The following is a 22944-nucleotide window of genomic DNA, read 5'->3' on the forward strand; positions in this document are numbered from 1 at the left end:
TAGAAAGACATTTCATCAACTGAACAATCATTATGCAATTAAACTTCAGTGGAATCCAGTAAAACACACATATTCTATCTCTCATAGCCTTGTTTTCACTCCTGTGAGATTAAATATCTGCTTACTTTTGAACCAGTTTGCCATTGAGTTTAAATTACATTTTTGTTACAATAAATTAATTTAGCAAAATTTTTATTTTTGATATATTACTTCCTGATACTCAATACATTAATACATTTTTGATATAATAGTTACTTCACAATACTCAATACATTAAATCATAGTAAATGATTAAATATTACTGAACCTTTAAATGTCACCATTATTTTAAAAACAAATCGATAATAAATTAGTAAACTTTAATAAAATGGTAAATTATATTTTGTACTTCTAAAGGTAACTGCATTTACCCTTGAATAGCACTCTTGTTCTGGTGCATTTGTGACACCAGATATGAATATGAATATTCATATATAACATTTGAGAGTTAGAGAAGAGGGGATTTTCACTGAATAACGTACATTTGAGTCTTTTCTATACATAGCTTTCATATGGATTTTAGGAATGAGCAAATCCCATTCAGTAATTAAATTTTTTTTTTTATACTTTATATGTATAAATTTTTTTTTTTTTTGCATTTGTGGTAATTTGTGCTTTTTACAGTTTATGAAGCATATTTCTCTAAAATCACCATTCGCTTTTAAAAGAAAAGAGCAACATGAAAATGTTGTTAAATCTCTTTTTTGTGCTCCATAAAATACAGTAATATGGGTTCAAAACAATATGACAGTATGTAAATGATGGAATTTTCCTCTTTTGGACACCAATTAGGACATCTTGACTTTCCAGGCAGCAAACAGCATTTCTCAACACTCATCTGGATGTTTGGTGTAGGTTTAAAGAGAAAGGTGTACCCTAAATTCAAAGACCACAATACATTTTTCCTGAAATAGCATTCTCAAGTGTCATGATACATTGGCAGCATCTCTGTAGATCTCATTTGTGTCAAGGTTTCTCCCTAGACAACATCTGTGATGTGGTTTTGTCCCAATCCTAATTATAGATAGGAGAGAATGTGATAGGTTTTGAAAATGTCAAAATGATAAAAAGTTTTTACCAGTTTTTATTTTCTATGGTTGCCATTTAAAAATTCAATGTCAGAATTTCTGCAAAATAAACTCATTATGAATTTAATGGGTTATCATTTTTTTTTTTTTGGCATCTCTTTTGTACTAGCTCAGGAACCCATTATTATTTTTCCATTTAATCTAAATTACTGAAAATTAAACACTCATTCCATGTACCATTTATTCTTGTTCTTTGTTACAATAAAAAGCTATACTTTAGTACCTCTAAATAAATATCTGATCCTCACAACAACAAAAAAAAAAGGATAGGGAAATAAACCTGCATTATTTAGTAAAAGCACTTTTTCAATACTGACTTGCTATTCTAGTCTGATCATAATTAATTTTGACTGTGTGGACCCAAAGAAGAACCTGTAATTAAATTAATCATCAGCGCCCCCCTATGGTGAGAAGCAGACGGTGACTGTAACAAGGAGTTTTGATTTGCACACAAAAGAGCTCCGAACCCACAACCTTAGGATTAGGAGTCAAATCACATTTATAAAACATAATCTTTGACATTATCCAGTTTTAAATAACTACAACATTGCTTCTTTTTCTTTTTTACATGTAAACAAAAAGGCAATATGATAAAAAGCATCACTAATGCAGAGACTGTAGTGGGTTTTTGGCTTGGCTTAAAGGAGTCTGATTATCATCAAATTAATCATAACACCGGTGTAGCCTCCGTTTTTCCGTCTGCAGTAACCAGCTGCATCAGAGTACCTGAAGGAGGTCTTTTCTCTCCTGTTGTCCACTTATAGAACAGCCTAGAATGTAGAAAATCCATCATTTTTTAATACACACATACTGTATTAACCTATACAACCTCTAAACCACATACCGTATTTCCGGACTATAAGTCTTTTTTTCATAGTTTGACTGGTCCTGTGACTTATAGTCAGGTGCGACTTATTTATCAAAATTAATTTGGCTTGAACCAAGAGAAATGAACCAAGAGAAAACATTACTGTCTACAGCGGCGAAAGGGCGCTCTATGCTGCTCAGTGCTCCTGTAGCCTACCCCTAATAAACATAGTGCGCCCTCTCGTGGCTGTAGACGGTAATGTTTTCTCTTGGTTCTAAATAAATGCGACTTACATATGCTTTTTTTCCTCGTCATGACTTATTTTTGGACTGATGCGACTTATACTTAGGTGCGATTAATAGTCCGAAACAGATGTTCCCAAACATGCATACTTACTCCGTTATGTACTTGAGTGGTGTCCATTAACTGACATCACCATCTGGCATGAACTTTCTATTCATGAGTGTATCTTAAGTCACTCTAAAAGTAGTAATTATTAGTTGAAAACAAAAAGATGAATGAAAATCAGCTATTATATCGTTATTCCTTACGGAAGTAGAATTTTTTTTTCTTTTTTTATAAATATATATATAAAAAATAATATATATAAAAATATATATATTACAAATAAACATATTGGCTAAAATCATGTAATGAAAGTCACTGGTAACCAAAACAGTCTTCAAAATACCTTCTTGTGGGTTAACTATACTTTGAATGTTTTAATGAGATGATACTCTAAAAAAGAAACTTATACTACCAGCAGGTGGCGGTAAATGTCTTTGAGTCAGGCTATTCAATCATTGTTTCCCAACAAGCCCTATTATATATATATATATATATATATATATATATATATATATATATATATATATATATATATATATATATATATATATATATATATATGTATGTATGTATGTATGTATGTATGTATGTATATATATATATATATATATATATATATATATATATATATATATATATAAATTTTTAGGATCATTATCACATGATCCTTTAGAAATCATTCTAATATGATGATTCATTATCAAAGTTGGAAACTGTTCTGCTGCTTAATATTTTTTCAGAACATGTGATACTTTTTTAGGATACTTTGAATAATAATAATAAAAAAAATGAAGCTATGTTTTTAAAATATAAATATTTTTTAATAACAACATACACTACTGGTCAGTATTTTTTTTTCTTTCTTTTTTAAAATAAAATCAATACTTTTATTGTGATAGTAAAGAAAATATATTATTAGAATATATATTATTAGAAATTTATTTTTTTATTTTGAGTAAATGCAGTTCTTTTTAACCTTTTATTCATCAAATATATTAGACAGCAGAACTGCTTCCAACACTCATAATAAATCAGAATATTAGAATGATTTCTAAATGATCATGTGATAGACTGTTACATGTGACACTTAAGGCTGGAGTAATGATGCTAAAAAATCAGCGTTGCATCACAGGAATAAATTATTATTTTTTAAGTATATTCAAATAGAAAACTATTATTTTAAGTTTTAATAATATTTCACAATATTACTGTTTTTTCTGTATTTTTGATATATATATATATATATATATTTGTGTGTGTGTGCGTGCGTGTTTTTATTTATCGATCTCTCTCTCTCTCTATACACACATACACACACACACACACACACACACACACACACACGTATATGGTTTTGTATTAAAGATGCTGTAAATGTCAAGCAGTAAGTGTATGACCACACATACCTGCTGTTGGACCCAGTGCTGCTTTAGCCCCTGCAAGTGTGAGCAGCCCCCCCTCTCTCAGGTGTTTGGTTGCTAGGTGACTGCAAATCGTGGCAGTCCACACACGCTGCCTCCACATCAAATCAGCATTCTTATACAGAGCTGAGGCACAGAGAATACATTTATACAGATTATAAACTAATATAACAACATAAATAAAAACATTCACTTTAAGAACGGAATTAGACTTTACGCAACCTTGTGACAATACAGTCACAAACTCAACGACAAAGAAATTCTACTTGCCTAGCTAGAATGTGGATGCATTTGTGTTCAGTATACTTCATGGCTTTACACTGAAAATTTGACAAAGTCGAGATTTAGCATGTCATAGATCAATGGTTCTCAACCAGAGGGCCTCAGCAAACTTCCAAAGGACATGACTTAAAACTATTTAAATGTAAACATTATTATTATTAATATAATTTATTTTAACAATATCATTAAGAAATGTAAATATAGGCTAGTTTAATAAAAATGTAAAAAAACATAAATAAAAAAAAACATACAATCCCTATTCAATTTTAATTGATTTTAGTTTATTTTATTTTACTGAATAACAACATACAGTTCTTGAAACGTATGGAAGTACAAAGTGAATTTTGGTTAATTTATTAATTTACATACATGGAGATTCGACACTCAGTTTCTGTTGTATATAATAATGTGTTTGTGTGTATACAGTATGTAATATATTATATAAAGGGCCTTAAAATATTGTGTTTGACAGTGCAAGGCCTTTGAGTCCAAGAAGCTGTGGACCACTGCCATAGATAATGTGTGGCTTCTGTGGGTGTATTTATTAAGCATGTACTAACTTTTAGCCTTGGCACTGCCACCTGCCCAGCCTCCAGCCACACACAAGATGGCATCAACCTTATCTTCACCTCACAGCTCAACAGCTCACCGACATCAGATGTAACCTAAATAAAAAAGAAAGACAGAGATGTAAAATGCTTAAAGACGACACGTGAAATTAAGAATTAAAGCCAGACCAATAACTTATTTTCATGAAAATTGGCATTAGCCATTAATCATTCCTAGTTTCACATTTTTTTAAATTGACAATTAAATTGTTAAAAAAAAAAAAAAACCCTGGTAGTAGCACCTACCTGGCTGGCTTGTTCAGTCATCTTACTGTATGTAGTATTGGCACTGGCTTCTTCATTGGCATTGAGATCTATAGAAGCAACCCACTGTAAATTACAAAACTAAGAAATGTAATTATCCATCTTATTTACATATGACAGGCCACAAGAAATGCATATTTAAGGTTAAATTCAAGACACCGTGACAACTGTGACAAACGAATTAATAATTAACATAATTACTGAAACCCATGGTGGATGTCTGATGTGTGCACTAGAGAGCAATTTGTTTTCAATTAAGTAAGCTGTCTTATAGGCTTAAGACAACTTACACAGTTTTAGCTCTGAACTACTGAACACATGCAGATCCGATCCTAGAGCCCCTTTTCCTCCGTAAACAATCACTTTTTGGGTTTCTGTAGCTGCCATGCTATTTCTTTCTTCATAACCACGAGACCTCGTTTTACAAATAAAAACAGCACATGCGCCTCCTACTGGTGAAGATGAGAAGCGCAATCAGCATTTTAATAGAGTTGGGTTTTCAGACCTTTTACCGTGTTTATATGAATCTTCCATTCGTTTTCGTCGTTAACTATACATTTTTTATCAGTTTATTGTTTGAAAATATATAATAATAACAGTAAATTGGCATTTTGTACAACGCAACAGATGTAATAATCGTTTTGACCAAAGGGCGGCACTGGAGTTGTGTGCAAATCACTATTAAAAACAAAGAAGAAGAAGTCGTTCTTCCGCAGGAAATTCATGTATTTTTGTAGCCTCGCTAGCATTCTGTGACAAGCTTCACATTAAGCGTCTTCTCTAAGTTGACAGCATATGGTCATTGAAAACACTCTTTAAGATTTAACCTAACTGTTTCTCTCTGAGAGAGAAGGCAGTGAGATATTCAGGTAACGCTCAGAACTACTTTATTCAATTGTAGATGTGTTGCTGCATGTTTTATGTGATGCAACGTTAACATGTTTCTGGTTTAACGTTATTTGATAATTCAGATACTGTGATTTATTTTGTTACTTATATTGAATGTCTTCTCAAATATAAAAGTTTAAACGTGTTAGATATTCACTCGGTGTTGACTGTAAATAAGCAATTTATCTCAGTGTTATGGAGATGGATAAACTTCCATCTGGCCTCATATAACTGATCTCTAATATACTGTCTCTCATCTAAAGACGAGAGATGAAACATGCTCACATGGTCAACCTCTTATGTATATATATTATAGATATATAACAAAATTCTTTATAAACCTAAAAAGGGTTTGTTTTAAATTATTTAGTTGGACCACCAGATATTGAATGAAAACCAGCCAACGTATCAATATGGAAACTGGCTGATTATGATTATGGATTTACTATTATTGGCACTATTATTATATTAAATATATATATATATATATATATATTTTTTTTTATTATTATTATTAATACAATTATCATTATTATTAAAAGAAATCTATCCAAACCATTGCCAGGTAGTCTGTATCATCTCAGCAGAGGATATGGTTATATTTTCAATTGGTAATTTAATAGTGCACTGATTTGTGGATATATTTTGCCAAGTATTTGTTTAATAGCGTACCAATTCATAGTTTTGGCTCGCACCAAACTAGTCAAACAAGCCGAACCTGCTGTAGCATTTGTGTGTTGTAGAGCCTTGCTTTATTAATTTGCCAGCATTATAAGTAATGTAATTTTAAATGGATAAATTCATTTAAATATGTTTATGTACACTCAAAGTCAGTTGAATCAAATGGTTAACTGTGTTGTATGTGTCTAGGATGGATAAAGCTCTACTGAGAGAGCGCGAGCTCTTTAAAAAGAGAGCTCTGTCCACTCCTGTAGTTGAGAAGAGACAAGCAACTTCTGAGGCCTCTGGATCTTCCAAGAAGAAAAAGAGCAAACCAGACAAAGAGACGTCGTCATCCTCCAAAAACAGCACAGGTCAGAGAGTAGATGTGTTATGTTATTTCCTTTTCAGATAAATGCTGTTCTTTTCAACTTTCTTTTCATAAAAGAATTGAACCATGTATCAAAGAAAATGAATCACTGTTTCTGCAAATATATAAAAAAGCGCAACTCTTAATTAATAATGAATGTTTTTTTTTTTTTTTTTATAACATGTTGAAAATTCAGCTTTGCCATCACAGGAACTAACTTATGCTGGGTACAGAACAAAAGATTTTCTACATCTTATAAGATTTTCAAAATGTGATAGACCACAAACATTTAACTGTTTTGGTCCTGTAGTGTGTGGTGCACCATGATGTGACAAAGACAGCACACCACACACAAACAGATTTTCAACCAGAGTCTCGACTGTGAGCACAGGAAATCTCACAAAATCTTGTGAGACTTCCGAATAAGTCCAAAATCAGCCTGCTTATCTTTTGGTGTGTAGCCAGCATTACATTGATAGAAAAAAAATCATAATTCAAATTATCAAAACAAAAAGGGAAGCAAACCCAAACTTCTTATTACATATGATCATATTTATTGTATTGATGTTTTAGCAATGGCATCAGCATTTCTAAACCATTACTCTTATGTTTTTGGAAGATGCTTAAACATTACCAATATAACAAAACAGTAGCTGAAGCTGCTTGCACTAGGACTTTATTGTTATTGGTTTGCAAAAATATGCATTGCAATCTGAATTGCTGAAGTACTTTTCTAAAATGAAAGCATCCTCGATTGCTCATATCAGCTTCTTCGTCACTTCTCATCCTGTTTAAAGTAAAAACCAGTGTTAATAGCTAGAATGACATTGAGGATTCTTAAATTGATGTCAGTGAGCAAGTACAAACAGGATATATTTGTATTTTTGTGGATGATCACCCAGGCAATGCTTGTGATACTGGGACTGTCCTGGGCAGGGCCACATTTAGCAAAACCTTCACCATGGGCCTCCTGGCTCCTGTCTGCCCATTTTAAGGCATTTTGCCTTTTTAGTTTGGACAGTGTAATGACAAAAGACTTTTGGCACCAACCAGCTCTTGTTTGTTAGAGTAGATAGTCATATGAGGATTGTGTGAGAACGGACTAGTACAGTGGAGATGGACTGATATTACCTTTTTGATATTGAAAGTTGTTTAATTGTTTGATAAGAAATATGCAGAACAGATTTAATTATTTAAGTAAAATAATAGTTTGCAGATAATAATACTAATGATTGCTGTTGTGTGTGTTGTATTTATGGTCATTTGTTTTTGCAATCTGAATTTTTGCCATGTTTGTTTTGGGTTTTACATTTAGAGTTACATAAGTTAGGCTATTTTAAAAGTTGAGTAATTACTCTGACTATATATATTTTTTTTAACTGTGACTATACCTGTGAATATACCATTGTTTTGTGCTTTATTTTATAGCCCCACCAAAAGGTGCTGTTTATTGCTACACAATATTAATAAAACCAATAACCAGCTATGTTGAAAACTCTGAATATAAAAAAAAAAAACATCAATGGATCTAAGTCTTTATCTCTAACTCTCATGGTTTCTTGTGTATTTTAGGCCAGTCATATTGGCAGCATCATGCCTTATTAAAGTTGTAGTCTAGTTCTTGTAAGTGCTCAGTCGAGCAAAGCTCCAGCACAGGCCTGTTTCTGCACGTTTTTGAGCATGAAGACAGATTTCAGTTTACTGCTAGCAGCTGATCATATCTTCTGTGACCCTGATGTGAACCACACATTTCTCATGCTTGTATGATTTTTTTTTTTATTATATAATTTTAAATACACAATTTTAAGGCATTGCAAAGATGCAATAATTGGCCTTTAGTGTGCTTCTTGATGTAGATAGAACTTTCATTATCAACTTAAAGTGAATGTAAACGTACACATACAAACATCATCTTTAGTAGTAGAATCATAATGGATGTAGAATATTAATTCTATAATACTGACATGTAGACTTTGTCATCCCACACAAAGGGAACAATTCATGTAAACACATTTCATAAAATACAGTGTTATATACAGTTTCATTACACAATAGTACCGGAATACTGAATGCAGACTATAAGGAGACAATAAGCAAGCAAGTTTTTCCCTCTATTTCTGGTCTAAATGTAATATTTGAAGCCATGGAGACACCTGTGCTGCGTACTGCTGTGGGAGTAGAGGGCTTCTGTCTCTGTATGTGTCTGGCGTGTTTTAAGGGACTCCAATCTGATGATGAGCTCCGTCCAAACCTGCAGCCTTTTCCACCAATCTACTGTTGTGGTTCCTATGGAGACTGTGTCCGCTGTCACCATGGTCACAACTAAACCACCTCGTCTTGCTGGCGGCGCAGGTCACGGACGGTTTTGGTTTTGGTGAAACATGCGCAGTCCAGCAGCTCATAGAGGAACGCCAGTGTGGCGAGGGAGAGGATGGTGAGGATGAAGAGGAGGAGGATGATGAAGCAGGCAACATTCCAGCCGTCGTGAAAGGGATAGATCTGCTGGATCAGAGCAGAACTGCTGGACATGTTCATACTGCAGAGACACCAATAAATACAGTCAGTAAATTGAAGAGGAAGATGAGCAATGGGAAAAAGATTGAGTGTGGGTAGGAATAAAGATGGAGGCAGGGTGATTGACAGATTGAATGGCAATTTCTTCATACCGCTTTGTCCTTTTTGTGGTGTTGATGGAAAAAGGACATACATTAGAGCATGATGAAAGTCACAGTTTTTTCATACAGTGCTTTAGCTGTCAATCAGAAATCTTTGTTCGTTACATTGCAGCCCACTCTCTTTGAGTATCTTGCAGCATTAGTTTAGGTTTTCAGTACACCATGTTAAGTTAAATAGAGTTCAATTCTAGATTGAACACCCGTGACTGTCACCCATGCTTCTGTTGCGCTCCATCTAGCTGATTTTTTTAATTACAAGATCACACCTTAGAAATAGAAATGCATCTTATTTGGATCTACATCTGGATTATTTGGTTGCCTTCTTGAAAAACATTTAAATTTGCTTGAAAAATAATCAAGACAGTAAGTATTGTCATAAAATTACATTTACTGTTTGTTCTAATGCTAATACTTATATATATATATATATATATATATATATATATATATATATAAATAATAATAATAATAATAATACTAATAATAATAATAATAATAATAATAAAAAAAATAATAATAATTATTATTATTTTAATTCAGTATCAACAAGTTACTTTTTGGTTCATGAATTTAAAAATGGCACTACCATTCAAAAGTGTTTATTTTGAAATATTTCTAAAAGAAGGCTATTATGCATTCTAAGCCTGTATTTATTTAAACAAAACATATTATTAGGATTTTATAGAAGTAAGCTGTTCTGTGTTAACCCTCTCAGGCTCAAATTAAGTTTTAGTAACTTGGTAAATTTAGTAACCTATAGTAAAGTTTTTAGTACTCCAGATTCATAAAATATGTATCTGGAGTAATAAGGTTTTTAGTTACTTTACTGTTGCAAATCTGCAACGCCTGCCTTGAGAGGGTTAATATATTTTAAAATGTCAATTTAATCCAGTCATTTCTCCAGTCTTCAGTGCCACATCATAAGTCAGAAATCATTCTTATATGCAGATTTGGTGCTCAAGAATATTTCTTCTTATTATTATTATTGCTGTTGAAAATAGTTGTTCAGCTTCATATTTTTGTGGAAACCATGATGCATTGTTTCTGTGATGCATTACAAATACAAAACAGCATATTTATTTTTTGTAACTAGTCCTTTACTGTCATTTTGATGTATTCAAATTAATTTTGATGAATGAAATTAATTTATTTAAAAAAAAAATTTGAATGGTAGGATACTTGATGGGTTTAAATATTCTTTGCCAAACACTTATCATATTAGTCCATCCCAATCCAAAGTAGACTAAAAATAGGATGCTAAAGCTGCCTGGATTATACTATATTTCTGCATGTACAGATATAAGAAAGTACAGCTTTCAGAAATATAGTATAATCCAGGCAGCTTTAGCATCCTATTTTCAGTCTACTTTGGTTTGGGATAGACTAATCCTAATCTTGAATATTATGTAGGACAAATAGAATGAAAAATGCAATTGTGCTGTACTAGAGAAATGAATTTAGATGAATCAGCTGACCTAGTTTGCTTGAGTGAACATTGTGTGTGTTGTGTAGGTTCAGACCAGAGTGAAAACTAATGTACAACACATTCTATTATGTAGCTTGAGGCTTAGATAATGTGATTTTCTTATATAGGGTTTGAAGTTCATTCTGATGATCTATGGTATTTGTTATCACATATGTCACAAAAGCAGGATCTGTGCACATCAGGAATGCAACTGTAGGTGTAATTAGATTAACCGTAACATGACATGAGCAATGCCAAAGCATTTCTCATACTTGTCTGATTTTGCACATGCGCTTCTACAAGAATACAGCTTCACTTTCGATCCAACCATGACCCACAGAAGAGAGTTCCTCCATCTCCAGAGAGATTTAAACTTCTTTTCACATTAAATTATTCAGTGTTTTTATTTTATGTTTATTAAAATGTTTTAAAGACCTGGTCTTGTGACGTTGTAAAGTCCCTTATAGACAAAAACAGTCTCGTCTGAAACAGACAGATGGCTCCTGCTTGTCCTGCTCTCCAGAGACCCCCACCCCAAGCATCTTTTGTTTTGGTGCTACCATTTCTTTCAAACGCTTTTCTAATGTTTGTCCCTTTTGAGAATTATAGATGCTAATAAATTAAATTATTTTTTTGTTCATTTTCCATGCACAATCAATTTGATATTCTGTGGTGTAATGATCTAGAATTGCACAGTCAGATTTCAGCTGTCTTGATCCTCCATGTGTGTGTACGAGTATCATTTCCGAACAAGATCTGATGCTCGATTACCTTATACATGTTTGTTACACAATGTGCGTACATTTTAGTTATGGTCGCACAGTTTTGTCATGCATATTGTCAATATGAAGAGTCAATTACTAAAGGAATCCATTGACGTTTATATAAAACAGAGATGGTGGTGTTTTAGTCTGTAGGAGTATTATTTTGCATTGTGTTGTGATTTATAAAAGCAGGACATACCTGGGTGTGAGTGTCTGGGATGCAGGGTGATGCTCTTGCTCGCCTGTGTGTTGTCTTGTCGCTCACGCTCTCTATCTCTCTCTCTCTCTCCTTACCCCACCTTTTTCTGGAACCATGTATTGCACTGGCTGTTCTGAGTCTCTGCTCTGAAACGATTGGCTGGCTGTCCTGTCTTTCAAAGCATAGGCCATCCAACCTACTGTAATGCATCTGCTCTCAGCATTAGGTCCCGCCCACACAATGAATCATTCATGAGTCAGTTCCAAGATGCGGCTGAGACTGGCTGTGCTCCAGTTGCCAGGGTTTGAGAGCAGGGTGTGGAGGAGAAAGAGGATGTGATGCTAGAGCTATATGAACCCCAGAAAATTATTCTTTTTACCGCTGTTACAAGGATGGAGAAAACTGGATGAAAGCAGGATGAGCACTGATAATAAAAAATAAAAACTGAAATATGACGTCATTGTTTGTCCAGGTTTGGATTAGATTCAAGTTGAGTTGGGGCGATATATGGCCAAAAAAGCTCATGATTAAAATTGTCATATCAGTCTATCATGTCAAATATTTCTTTCTTTCAAGTTTAAAGTAATATTTTGTCCTTGTGAGTAAAAGTTGTAGAAATCAGGTCATTATCGATTTAAGCTTTTTTTTTTTCCTTTTTTTTTTTGTCGTCCGAGCATGACAAATTTACTAAACAGTTGAAAATTTCACAGATCTCAAGTGCAATATTCAAACTATCAAAGCACTTATAATAATACAATATTTTCTCTATATCGAAATAAGCATGAATAAAAGTATAATATTTTTCAGTCCTTTTCCCTAAATATTAAATATCTTAATTGATTTGAGAAATGAATTTCTGCATGTTTTAATGAGTGATGTTGTAAATCATGAAACAGGTTTTTATTTCCTGGCTTTGACACGATGCATGCAGATGTAAATTTATGTTCATTAACATAAACAATGACATCTATAAAAATTTTAACAATCTCATATTAGGGTGAAAATGTAAATATTCTGACTGCACCTCACTACCATGGTAAAATGTAACCATATTGTTTCTATAGTATTTGTATGAAGAACTCTAATTCTATAGCTTAATAACAACCATTACTTCTTTCATTCATTTAATACATGTCTACATGATAAAATGCCACATATCCCACTTTTTGTGCTTTATGTAATATTATTTACTACAGTAATTTTTTATGTTTGCTAGAAATGAAATCAAAAGTTGAAAAAATGTTTGGAAACATACATTTAAACACAAATTGAGCTCCAAGCACAGCTTTCGAGACTTTACTGAAAGTAATGAGAACTTGCTCTCACAACTGAGTGTTTTTGAACAAATTATTAAAAGAAACACTTAAACTTTTTTGAGCCAGACTGTACTGGTTGTGCTGCATTTTTATGTTTGTATACAACCCACATGGACATCTCAGTAGAAAAAGGTGTTACTTTGCCATTATTTTGCAGTACACAATCTGAATCAGACTGCAAACTCATATTAATAACTCTGGTAAATCTGAGTTTGTGGTGTTGTAGATTTAGAAACAAAAAGTGGTACAGGAAATTTAAATGTCTAAATTTGTATCCTCTTATTACTGAATATTGTTCACAGTCCAAAAATCAGTCGGTATCGTATTTGGTCAGTATTGAAAAGTAAATAATATTTGCAGAGTTATTAGGCCATGTTTTCTCCCTTTTTTTCCAAACTCCCACAAATGCCAGTCTCCCCTTTTTTGCAGAATGCGATATATCTGCTCAACCAATCACAGCGCACCATTCCACACACTCTAGACTGTAATGGAGGCACTCTGAATACACCCGGAATCCTAGTTTTCCTCATCTACATTGTACTTTGTGGTCACCAACAAGGGGTGCACGTCAAATCACATGTAGCTGTCATGTCATCAGAAAAGCCGGTTCTGTGATTAATAGAACCAGTAAATCTCCATCACATGCTTTCAGATGAAAATTATTCAGATGCCTTTAATACACCGAGCCATAGATCACTGACAAGCTACGCTGTATTGCGTTCGTTGGCTGAATCGCATTCGATTATGAACGCGATATTGCATAGCTTTTCAGTGTTAGTGTTTTTATTAATGCCATTCATGTTTTTGTTAATACAGCACATAGCACTGGTCATATAAATTAATGTAACATACACGCTTAAAAATAAAGGTGCTTCACATTTTTGTCTAAATGGTAATTAAAAGAACTTTTAACATCTAAAGAACCTTGCTGTTTCATGAAAGATTATTTGTGATGACAGAAGGTTCTTCAAGGAAAGAAAGAAATTATTCTTTGAAAAACCTATGACTGAATGGTTCTTTGTGGAACCAAAAATGGTTCTTTTATGGAATAGTTGTGTAGAACATTTTTGAATCACCTTTATTTTTAACAATGTAGCAAATTTCAATGAACTTTTGGAAGTTGAATGTAAGGGAAATTTCACTTTGGAATTTCTGTGGTTTAATGTGATCATTTTATGTATGTGGATCAACTTACTATGTTGTGAATTTTCAACCGTTTCAATATGAAAAATGGATATAAAAAAAGTGTCATGGATTTATTGCAATTTAAGAAAAACATATATAAATTTGTGTTATTATAACCCAAAGATGCTATGTGAAAGTTTGAAATGGAAAATTTTTACTCAAATTAATCAAAATGGATTTATTGCATTTTGGAACCAAACTCTTCATATATACTTTGTTTCTTAACACTTTCATTATTGAGAACATCTAAATAAAAATGTTAAGCGTGTTAAAGAAATCATGGTAGCACCTCATGACATTTTTTAAGGCTACTACAGCCGATTCATCGAAATTTTTACATTTCAATATGAATTTGTGTACACAACATTCTTAATGTTTGAATAACTGCTAAAGATATTTTTAGTATTTTAAAATTTGCTTGTCAAATCCTTATACATCAGTGACCCATAATATATGTGTGTGTGTGTGTGTGTGTATGTGTGTGCGTGCATTTAAAAAGATATAAACTTTAGTTTTATAAGGTAATCCTTTTTTTAATCCCTCGAGAGAAATTTCCATGACAGAGTGCTCACATGAAACGCAGATCCTCAAATACCAACATATATAATAATTTCAGTAATTAAACATAAATATAACCACTTATGAACATCAAATAAGCATGGTATTGCTCAAAAAATTTAACCAGTCAAAAATGCAAAATATGTGAAAAATTTACAGCAGCTTATGCTTAAGAATGCATAAATAACTAGCATTCCACATTTAATATAATGTTGTCTCTGAGCTCAAAGACATAAAATCCATATAAAGAACAAACAAGCTGAGCAAACAAGTGTAATAAGTTTCTGAAATGAATGTTTCATTTATACTGTGCTTACCTAGAATCTTTTTCACTATTATTAATAAACCGTACAGCTCTGTTATTGTTATACTGCTATATATTCTTACATCATACTATTATTTTATACATGTAGAAGACTGTTTTGATGTCATGCAAATAAAATATATTTTTGTCAGATGTTTTCCTTTGCTTTAGAGAAAGTGTTGTCAAATGGATTACATCAAACCAATGAATTAAGGGATCTGAATGCGAGAGTGCCTTTTCTCTTTGCGCTTTGTCATAATAGACATTTTGTTGCTGTTTTGTTCTGCTTTTTCATTTCACTCTTGATTCTTGGTTTTTAGTAAGAAAGTGTCTGCAGACAGCAGAAAGAATTGTAAATGCTGTGGAATATAACTGCCAAAAACGAACTTTTTGTTAGAAAACAGCATGTGTTATTACTTTTATTGTTGTTTGAAAGGATTATAGTAGTTATTGCATTAATAGCCTCTTAGTTGCAGCACTTACTTATTATAGTCTCTTATCTCTTCTCTTGTTGTCTTTTGTTCTCTTTTCATCGTTCAGATCCCAGCAATGGCTCCTTCAATCTCAAAGCACTTTCTGGGAGTTCAGGTTACAGATTTGGAGTTTTGGCCCGAATTGTCAACTACATGAAGGTAATATGAAAATACACACATTTCCACAGTTCAGTGGTCTGTTCAACAAGCAAGTAATGTTGTCAACCGGTACTTCGGTAGCAAGCCGGTAGTAAAAAAAAAAAAAAAATGAAAATGTCACGGTAACCCGTCAAAATAAGTTCATTTTTACATAAAGGCATTGTGCTAGAAATATTACTATTATTTAGTAGAATGTATGTGATACTGCTACTACTGTTGAAAAAAATGTATAAAACTTTTTTTAAGAAAAAAATCACACAATATTTCTTCCATGTTTTATTTTTTTTTTTTTTTAAATTATTACAAAAAAAAAAAAGTTTACATTTTATTCATTAAATTACATTTGGGTGAAACTTTAAACACAATTGTAAAGAAGTATAAAGAATGGGATTGGTTTTATTTTTAGTGATAATTTTTTTTAGCATATTTTTGTGTTTTGCTTTGGTACCGAAATTGATACTGAGAACTGTGGATTTTCACTGGTATCCGTTCCGAATACTGAAATTTTGGTACTGTGACACTACAAGCAAGAATTTGTTGCAGTGTCTGTCAATTGACACTTTTCTTGCTGCTTTATGATCATTTCCTATCTCACATTAGAGCACATTACAGACTGCACTTTATTTGAGTGAAACAGTTTCTTTTAACTTTCAGAATGGGATTCAGAATGCAGTACAGAATACAATTCCCACAGGATGACCCATGGGAATGAAATTATCATGCACTTGAGCAATCCTCACTGTCATTAAACACATGCTCCCTGGAAAATCTAATTTTATTCTAATTATTCTAAACTCAGCACATCTATTGGCAGTCTTATATTTGTACCAATTTTTTTATCTAAAATGATGATTAATTCTGATCGTTTTTGATAGTGTGCTTGAAAGAAAAGTCAAAAGTGACAAACTCTCTTAACAACAGTTACTCCACCTGACCTGAATAAATACTGTAAAAATTTAACCCTGTGACTTATTTGCATTGTCAGATTCATGTTACAGTTGTTCAATATCATCGCAAGCATTTTGTCACTTTTTTTTCCCTCCTCCTTTTTTTTGTGTGTCAGTCTTGGCAGTTTCTCAAAGTGGCATGACAGTAATTAAAGGCTGTCAGGCTATAATCCACAGATGTAGATGTAGCTGTGACGCATTTAAACTCTCTTTTTACATCTCATGTCTTTCTCTTTTTCAGACAAGGCACCAAAGAGGTGATACTCATCATCTGACTCTGGATGAAATTCTGGATGAGACCAAGCTGCTGGACATAGGCATGAAGCAGAAACAGTGGCTTATGAGCGAGGTGTGTGTGTGGGCATGAGAGAAAGACATTTGGTCTCATTCACTAATAACTGTGTGGATATTTTTGTATTTATAGGCACATGAGAACGTCTCACAAAAAATATTCTGCCTAATTCACAACAATCAAGTAAAAAACCCCATCAGGGGTTTATTTTAATTCAATTCAGTTCAAGTTTATTTGTATAGCACTTTTTACAATACAAATCGTTACAAAGCAATTTTACAGAAAATTGCGGTTCTACAATATTTAGTAATAGCTTATAAGTGGTGACTGTCAGTTTGTGCACGTATGACAGGATTATTCAGAAAAATTAATACAAGACTTAGTCAGCCAGACGATTAACAAGCAATTATTATATGATGCAGTCACACTTGTAGCCATATTTGTTAGTTCTGTTTGTTGATTTATGGTTGGCATCATCGGGGGTCCTCTGAGGGTCAGCATCATCTCTTCTCAGGTGTTCTGGATCCAGACTGGAGCTTGTGTAAATCCTAGTTACATCCCGTGGCAAAACATAGAAACAAATAGAGACATCATTAGTGTAGCTGCTGTTCCAACAAAGTAAAATTAAATAGAATAAGAATGCACATTTGATCAGATACAACTACACTCACAATTTAAGAGATCCATTATTCGAATGATTGGCAAAAGAGATGCGTTTTTAATCTAGATTTAAACCGAGAGAGTGTGTCTGAACCCCGAACATTATCAGGAAGGCTATTCCAGAGTTTGGAAGCCAAATGTGAGAAGGCTCTATCTCCTTTAGTGGACTTTGCTATCCTTTGCTATCCTAGGAACTACCAAAAGTCCAGCGTTTTGTGACCTTAGGGAGCGTGATGGATTGTAACGTGGTAGTAGACTAGTTAGGTACACAGGAGCTAAACCATTTAGGGCCTTATAGGTAAGTAAGGATTTTATGTTGGAAGAAAAAGACTGCAGAATTCTAGACTAGTATTAAACACATTTTTGTAGGAGATTACAATTATTACATGATATGCTTATTATCTGAAACCATGATAATCACTTGCAAACAGTCTTAATTCATTTTGTTATATATATTTATTAGGGATGCACAGGTTGACTGGCCATAAATCGGAACCGGACGGTTTTTGCTAAAAACGATCGACAATCGGACGGTTTTTGGTCTTTTTTTTTTTTTGCCAATTTTTCCAGAAGTGCGCCCGCATGCACGGACTACATTGTAATCATTTACTATCAGGTTAAAAACTAAAACAAATACTGAATGTTGATTAAGAAACATCTTATTGAATGTGTGTTCATTGTGTTGTTTGGATTGTAGAACTATGCATTTGTTGCCTTTAATTTCATATGGTTACAATTACTCTTTTAATTTAAGGCCAGTAACAGATTCAAATATGGATGTATAATAATTTCTTGTGTTTGAACGGTGGTAAAACTGAAGTTATGCTCATTGGTTCCCGTTATCAAATTTCTAAAGCTGGTTGTCTGTCCCTGACTCTTGACGGCTCTGTCTTGGAAATACAGAGTCAAGTGAGGAACCTTGGAGTTATCTTTGATGCAACTACAGTTTGTCTTTTGATTATTTTGTCCAGAGCACTGTTAAAAACTTTTTTTTTTTCACCTCAGAAATATTGCAAGATTGCTTCCTATATTACATTTTACAGTCGCGGATATTCTGATAAATTCCTTTGTCGTCTCAAGTTTAGATTACTGTAACACTCTTTTAGCTGGAGCTTCTAAATCTACACTTAATAAGTTGCAATATGTAAAAAAATTCAGCCGGCAGGATCTTAACTGGGACTAGAATTGGCAGTCATATTACTTAAGTGTTAGAATGTTTCCACTGGCTCCAGGTCAGGTTTAGATTGGATTTCAAAATTATGATGTTTACTTTTAAAGCACTAAATGGTCTGGCACCATATTACCTTACAGAATTGTTACATCCATACACTCCTAGTCGTAGATTGCGTTCCTCTTAGTCAAACTTGTTGGTTGTTCCTCAAACACGTCCAAGATCTATGGGTGATAAGGCTTTCTCTTTCTATGCTCCCTGTATCTTGAACTTAGGGAAGTTCAGAATTGATGTTTTTAAAGTTCAACTTGAGACTTTTTTTTTTTTTTTTTACTTGCATTTGCTTGTTGATTTTGTGTTGTTTTTTTTATTGTATTGATTATATTGTGTTCACCGGTGTGAGAAGCTGCTTTTAAAGGCGCTTTCTAAAATAAAGTATTATTATTATTAATATAACTTCAACTGAATTCTGGAAAACTGGATTCGTCTGAAAGATATAAGTCATATACACCTAGGATGCCTTGGGAGTGAGTAAAATGCAGCCCAATTTAAATGTTTTGTTTGTTTGTTATTTTGTTATTTTGTAATGTTTGTTATTCATTATTATTTTTGTTAATTGTTTGAGTTTTGTTTGTCTGATTCTTTTTTGTTTTTGTTTTATTCTTTGTCTTTTAAGTCTTAGTTTGTTTTTGCAGAAAAAAAACCGGTCTTGTGCGTGGAGTGGTATGGTAATGCATGTTGTCTGTAGTAGCAGCTGGACTTCCACTGATTGCAGAATTTGTAAAAAAAAATATGCTTTCTTATTGGATTTACATATGGTTCTGGGGCCGTGTGTTAATATAATTCACATATTACAGTTTGTTTTGACCACAGAATGCCATTGATTTGACGACAGATTGACCAATCAAAATCATATGTTCCTAGGAGTCATGGACTAACACACAATATTCCAAAGAGACACATTCAAAAAAATAAATCTAAATCTTTCTCCCTCCAGGCATTAGCAAGTAATCCTAAGATTGATGTTCGGGAAGGTAAATATGCCTTTAAACCCAAGTATCATCTGAAGGATAAGAAAGCTCTGCTAAGACTACTGGACAAACACGATCAGCTGGGACTAGGAGGAGTGTTACTAGACGATGTTGAAGAGGGTCTACCTAATTCAGCCAAGGCTATTAAGGTAAAAAAAGAAGTAAAATTTTCCTTTTTAAACATAGGTGTAACATTTTCTAGACAGTGCATTTAAAGCATCATATACACAGAAACTTCTGAATGTTTTGAGGCATTAGATGTACTGTGATTTATTTTATTTTTTACTTTTTAGCACCTAATTTGCATATAATAATTATTTACATGTAATTCATCTGCCAGCTGTTTTTCTATAATCAATGTATAGTTATAGTTATCAGCAAGAAAGAAGCTAATTAGCTTTTTAAAGATTTGATGTACTTAATTTAGTTTTGTGTATTTTGTTCAGGCACTTGGGGATCAGATTATATTTGTGACCAGGCCAGATAAGAAGAAGGTTCTTTTCTACAATGACAAACACTGTCAGTTTGTTGTTGATGAAGGTGTGTGACAAACATTATTATATAATCTAAGAGTTCTGGTAATTTAGTATCGTAATGTCAGTGTCATTCATTCTCCAGAGTTCCAAAAGCTGTGGCGCAGTGTTCCTGTTGATTCCATCGATGAGGAAAAGATCGAAGAGTACCTGAAGAAGCAGGGCATATCGTCCATGCAGGAGACAGGACCAAAGAAAATGGTGCGTTCTGTTTCTCACACACATGCAGATAAACAAACAACAAACTTGCTCCAGATTGGCTGGTTCATGCATATTTGTGTGGGTGTTACGGTTGCCATGAGGTTGACGTGATTTGTGATTGGTTGTCACAGGCACCCATTCCGAAGAGGAAGAAACCTGGAACACAGAAAAAGAGACGGTTTAAGACTCATAATGATCATCTGAACGGAGTACTGGAGGACTACTCTGAGGGAGTTCCCTCCAAGAAGTGACACACACATGCAGCTTTAGAGGCTCGAAGTGACAAGACCGATATCTGTGTGATGTTTGTATATCTGATCTAATGTCTTATTGCCAAAACCATAGAGACATGCAGACACACACACACACATACACCCTTAAAACTGTACTGCGTGACACGAATGTGAACAGATTGTAAATATTTCCTTTCCACTGTTATGTTTTACTTTTTGCTACTGCTGTAAAAATTGACAATTAGGCTCTTCTTTCTATAGATTTAAAGATTAAAAAAGAGCAACCAAACCACATCCATTGTTTCCTTTCAAAGTTATTTATGTATTCTTTTTGGGATCAGCAATAGTTTTTGTTTAAGTTTCTCCTGCTCCTCAAGCCAAGCCATTACTTGATCAGAAATATAAAGAAAAAAAAGTGATATTGTGGAATATTATTGCAATTTAGAATGTTTTATATATGTTTAAAATATAGTTCATTTCTGTTGTGGCTAAGCTTAATTTTCAGCATCATTACTCAAGTCTTCAGTGTCACATGATCCTTCAAAAATCATTCTGATGTGCTGATTTATTATCAATGTAGTACTCCTATCTCGCCATTAATGGCATTCTAAAATAAAAGTTTTTGTTTATATGTGTATACTGTGTATATTAATTGTGTATTTATAAATACACATGCATGTGTATATATTTAAGATTTTTTTTTTACATTTTAAATATATCTAAATATATGAATATGTATAAAAGTATTGTCAAGATATATACTGTATGTGTGTATTTGTATATACATAATAGATATACACAGAACACATACATTTTTAATTTAAACAAAAACTTTTGTATTTGAAGCAATTCATCATGATTAATTGTTTACAAGTATGGCGACTTCTATTCATTTGGCCCTAATCAATTAATCTAATTACATTGTTTCCACGGGGTCTTAAAGTCTTAAATTTAGTTGTATCAAATTTAATGCCTTACAAAGTCTTAAATTGGAAAAGAAAGTCTTAATTATTATTTCAAGAGGTCTTAAATTTGGGGACGGAGAGCCCAGAATTGCAATATTGCTGAATGTTACGTTTTAACTTCAAAAGCTAACTTTATGATTTTATTGAATAAACATGAGCACTGCACATTCAAAGTCAAGTGCTGTGCTTCTTCATGTTCTGCTGTTACCAGGGAAACAGTTATATTCTACTAAATGCTCCACCTGCTGGCAGAATGAATGAGCATTTTCAATACAACTGTTGTTTTGTTCAGAGTTCAGAACCATACGAAAATCGACCCCTGTTTTTACCCTGCAAAAACGTAGAGCTTTAAATGTGAACTGGTGGATCGATAAGAAGACGATGCATTCTAAAAATCTAAACTTAGGAGGTGCGATATGTATGGTCTGTGATGATGTCGTTATCGTAGTTTTAATTATGTGTGATTTGATATTATGATTATATTGCGTAAAGCAAACACAAATCACATCTACAGAGTGCACGCATACATTAGGTAATGAAGTCTAGAAGGTTAGACTAGTACGCGTTCACAAATTTAGAGTGCGTTATTTCACTGCATGCATTAATCAGTCTATTAAAATGCATTTAGAATCATCACAATTTAATATAGGGGCAGAAAAATTATATAATAACATAATAGTTAATATCACATGAAGAGTGATTTTTTTTTTCTTCAAAAGCAAGCATGATTACAAATGTGATACTGTTTTTATACAACAAGTACTTAATAGATTACTTTTTAGACACCATATTTCCTGTTTTTGCTCCATTTCTGCAACAACAAATGTTGTTTTATGTTTAAAAGGTCAAACATTATTCTTGCATTTGTAACTGCAGGTTAAGGTATTCCATGTTTCTCAGAACTGCATTAAACATTGTATAAATGCATTTAAATGACACTTCTAACGCAGCTCCTGTGTTTCCTCTTCATTGCAAAGATAAATTATGTTGATGCTGATTTAATTTGCTTGATAACAACCCAAATGCAAGAATCTGAT

The 22944-nt window shown here is 33.0% G+C and overlaps 2 protein-coding genes and 1 pseudogene across 2 annotated transcripts; 1 reads left to right on the forward strand and 2 right to left on the reverse strand.

Annotated features, from left to right (window-relative positions):
• Nucleotides 1–1294: 1294 nt before the first annotated feature.
• LOC127948550 (dihydropteridine reductase-like) lies at nt 1295–5301 on the reverse strand (annotated as a pseudogene).
• Nucleotides 5302–5552: 251 nt separating this feature from the next.
• Nucleotides 5553–21236, forward strand: LOC127949362 (general transcription factor IIE subunit 2). The gene is made up of 8 exons (XM_052546475.1): nt 5553–5727; nt 6617–6780; nt 15783–15874; nt 17063–17170; nt 19942–20124; nt 20422–20515; nt 20594–20709; nt 20841–21236. The coding sequence occupies exons 2-8, from the start codon at nt 6618–6620 to the stop codon at nt 20958–20960; spliced, it is 876 nt and encodes a 291-aa protein (XP_052402435.1). The 5' UTR covers nt 5553–5727; nt 6617; the 3' UTR covers nt 20961–21236.
• On the reverse strand, nt 8536–11978 carry LOC127949363 (small integral membrane protein 18-like). The gene is made up of 2 exons (XM_052546476.1): nt 11880–11978; nt 8536–9312 (listed from the first exon to the last, which is right to left on the reverse strand). The coding sequence occupies exon 2, from the start codon at nt 9309–9311 to the stop codon at nt 9099–9101; it is 213 nt and encodes a 70-aa protein (XP_052402436.1). The 5' UTR covers nt 9312; nt 11880–11978; the 3' UTR covers nt 8536–9098.
• Nucleotides 21237–22944: the final 1708 nt, after the last annotated feature.

Source organism: Carassius gibelio, chromosome B1 (genome assembly GCF_023724105.1).
Source record: "Carassius gibelio isolate Cgi1373 ecotype wild population from Czech Republic chromosome B1, carGib1.2-hapl.c, whole genome shotgun sequence".
NCBI classification, from domain to species: Eukaryota; Metazoa; Chordata; class Actinopteri; order Cypriniformes; family Cyprinidae; genus Carassius; species Carassius gibelio.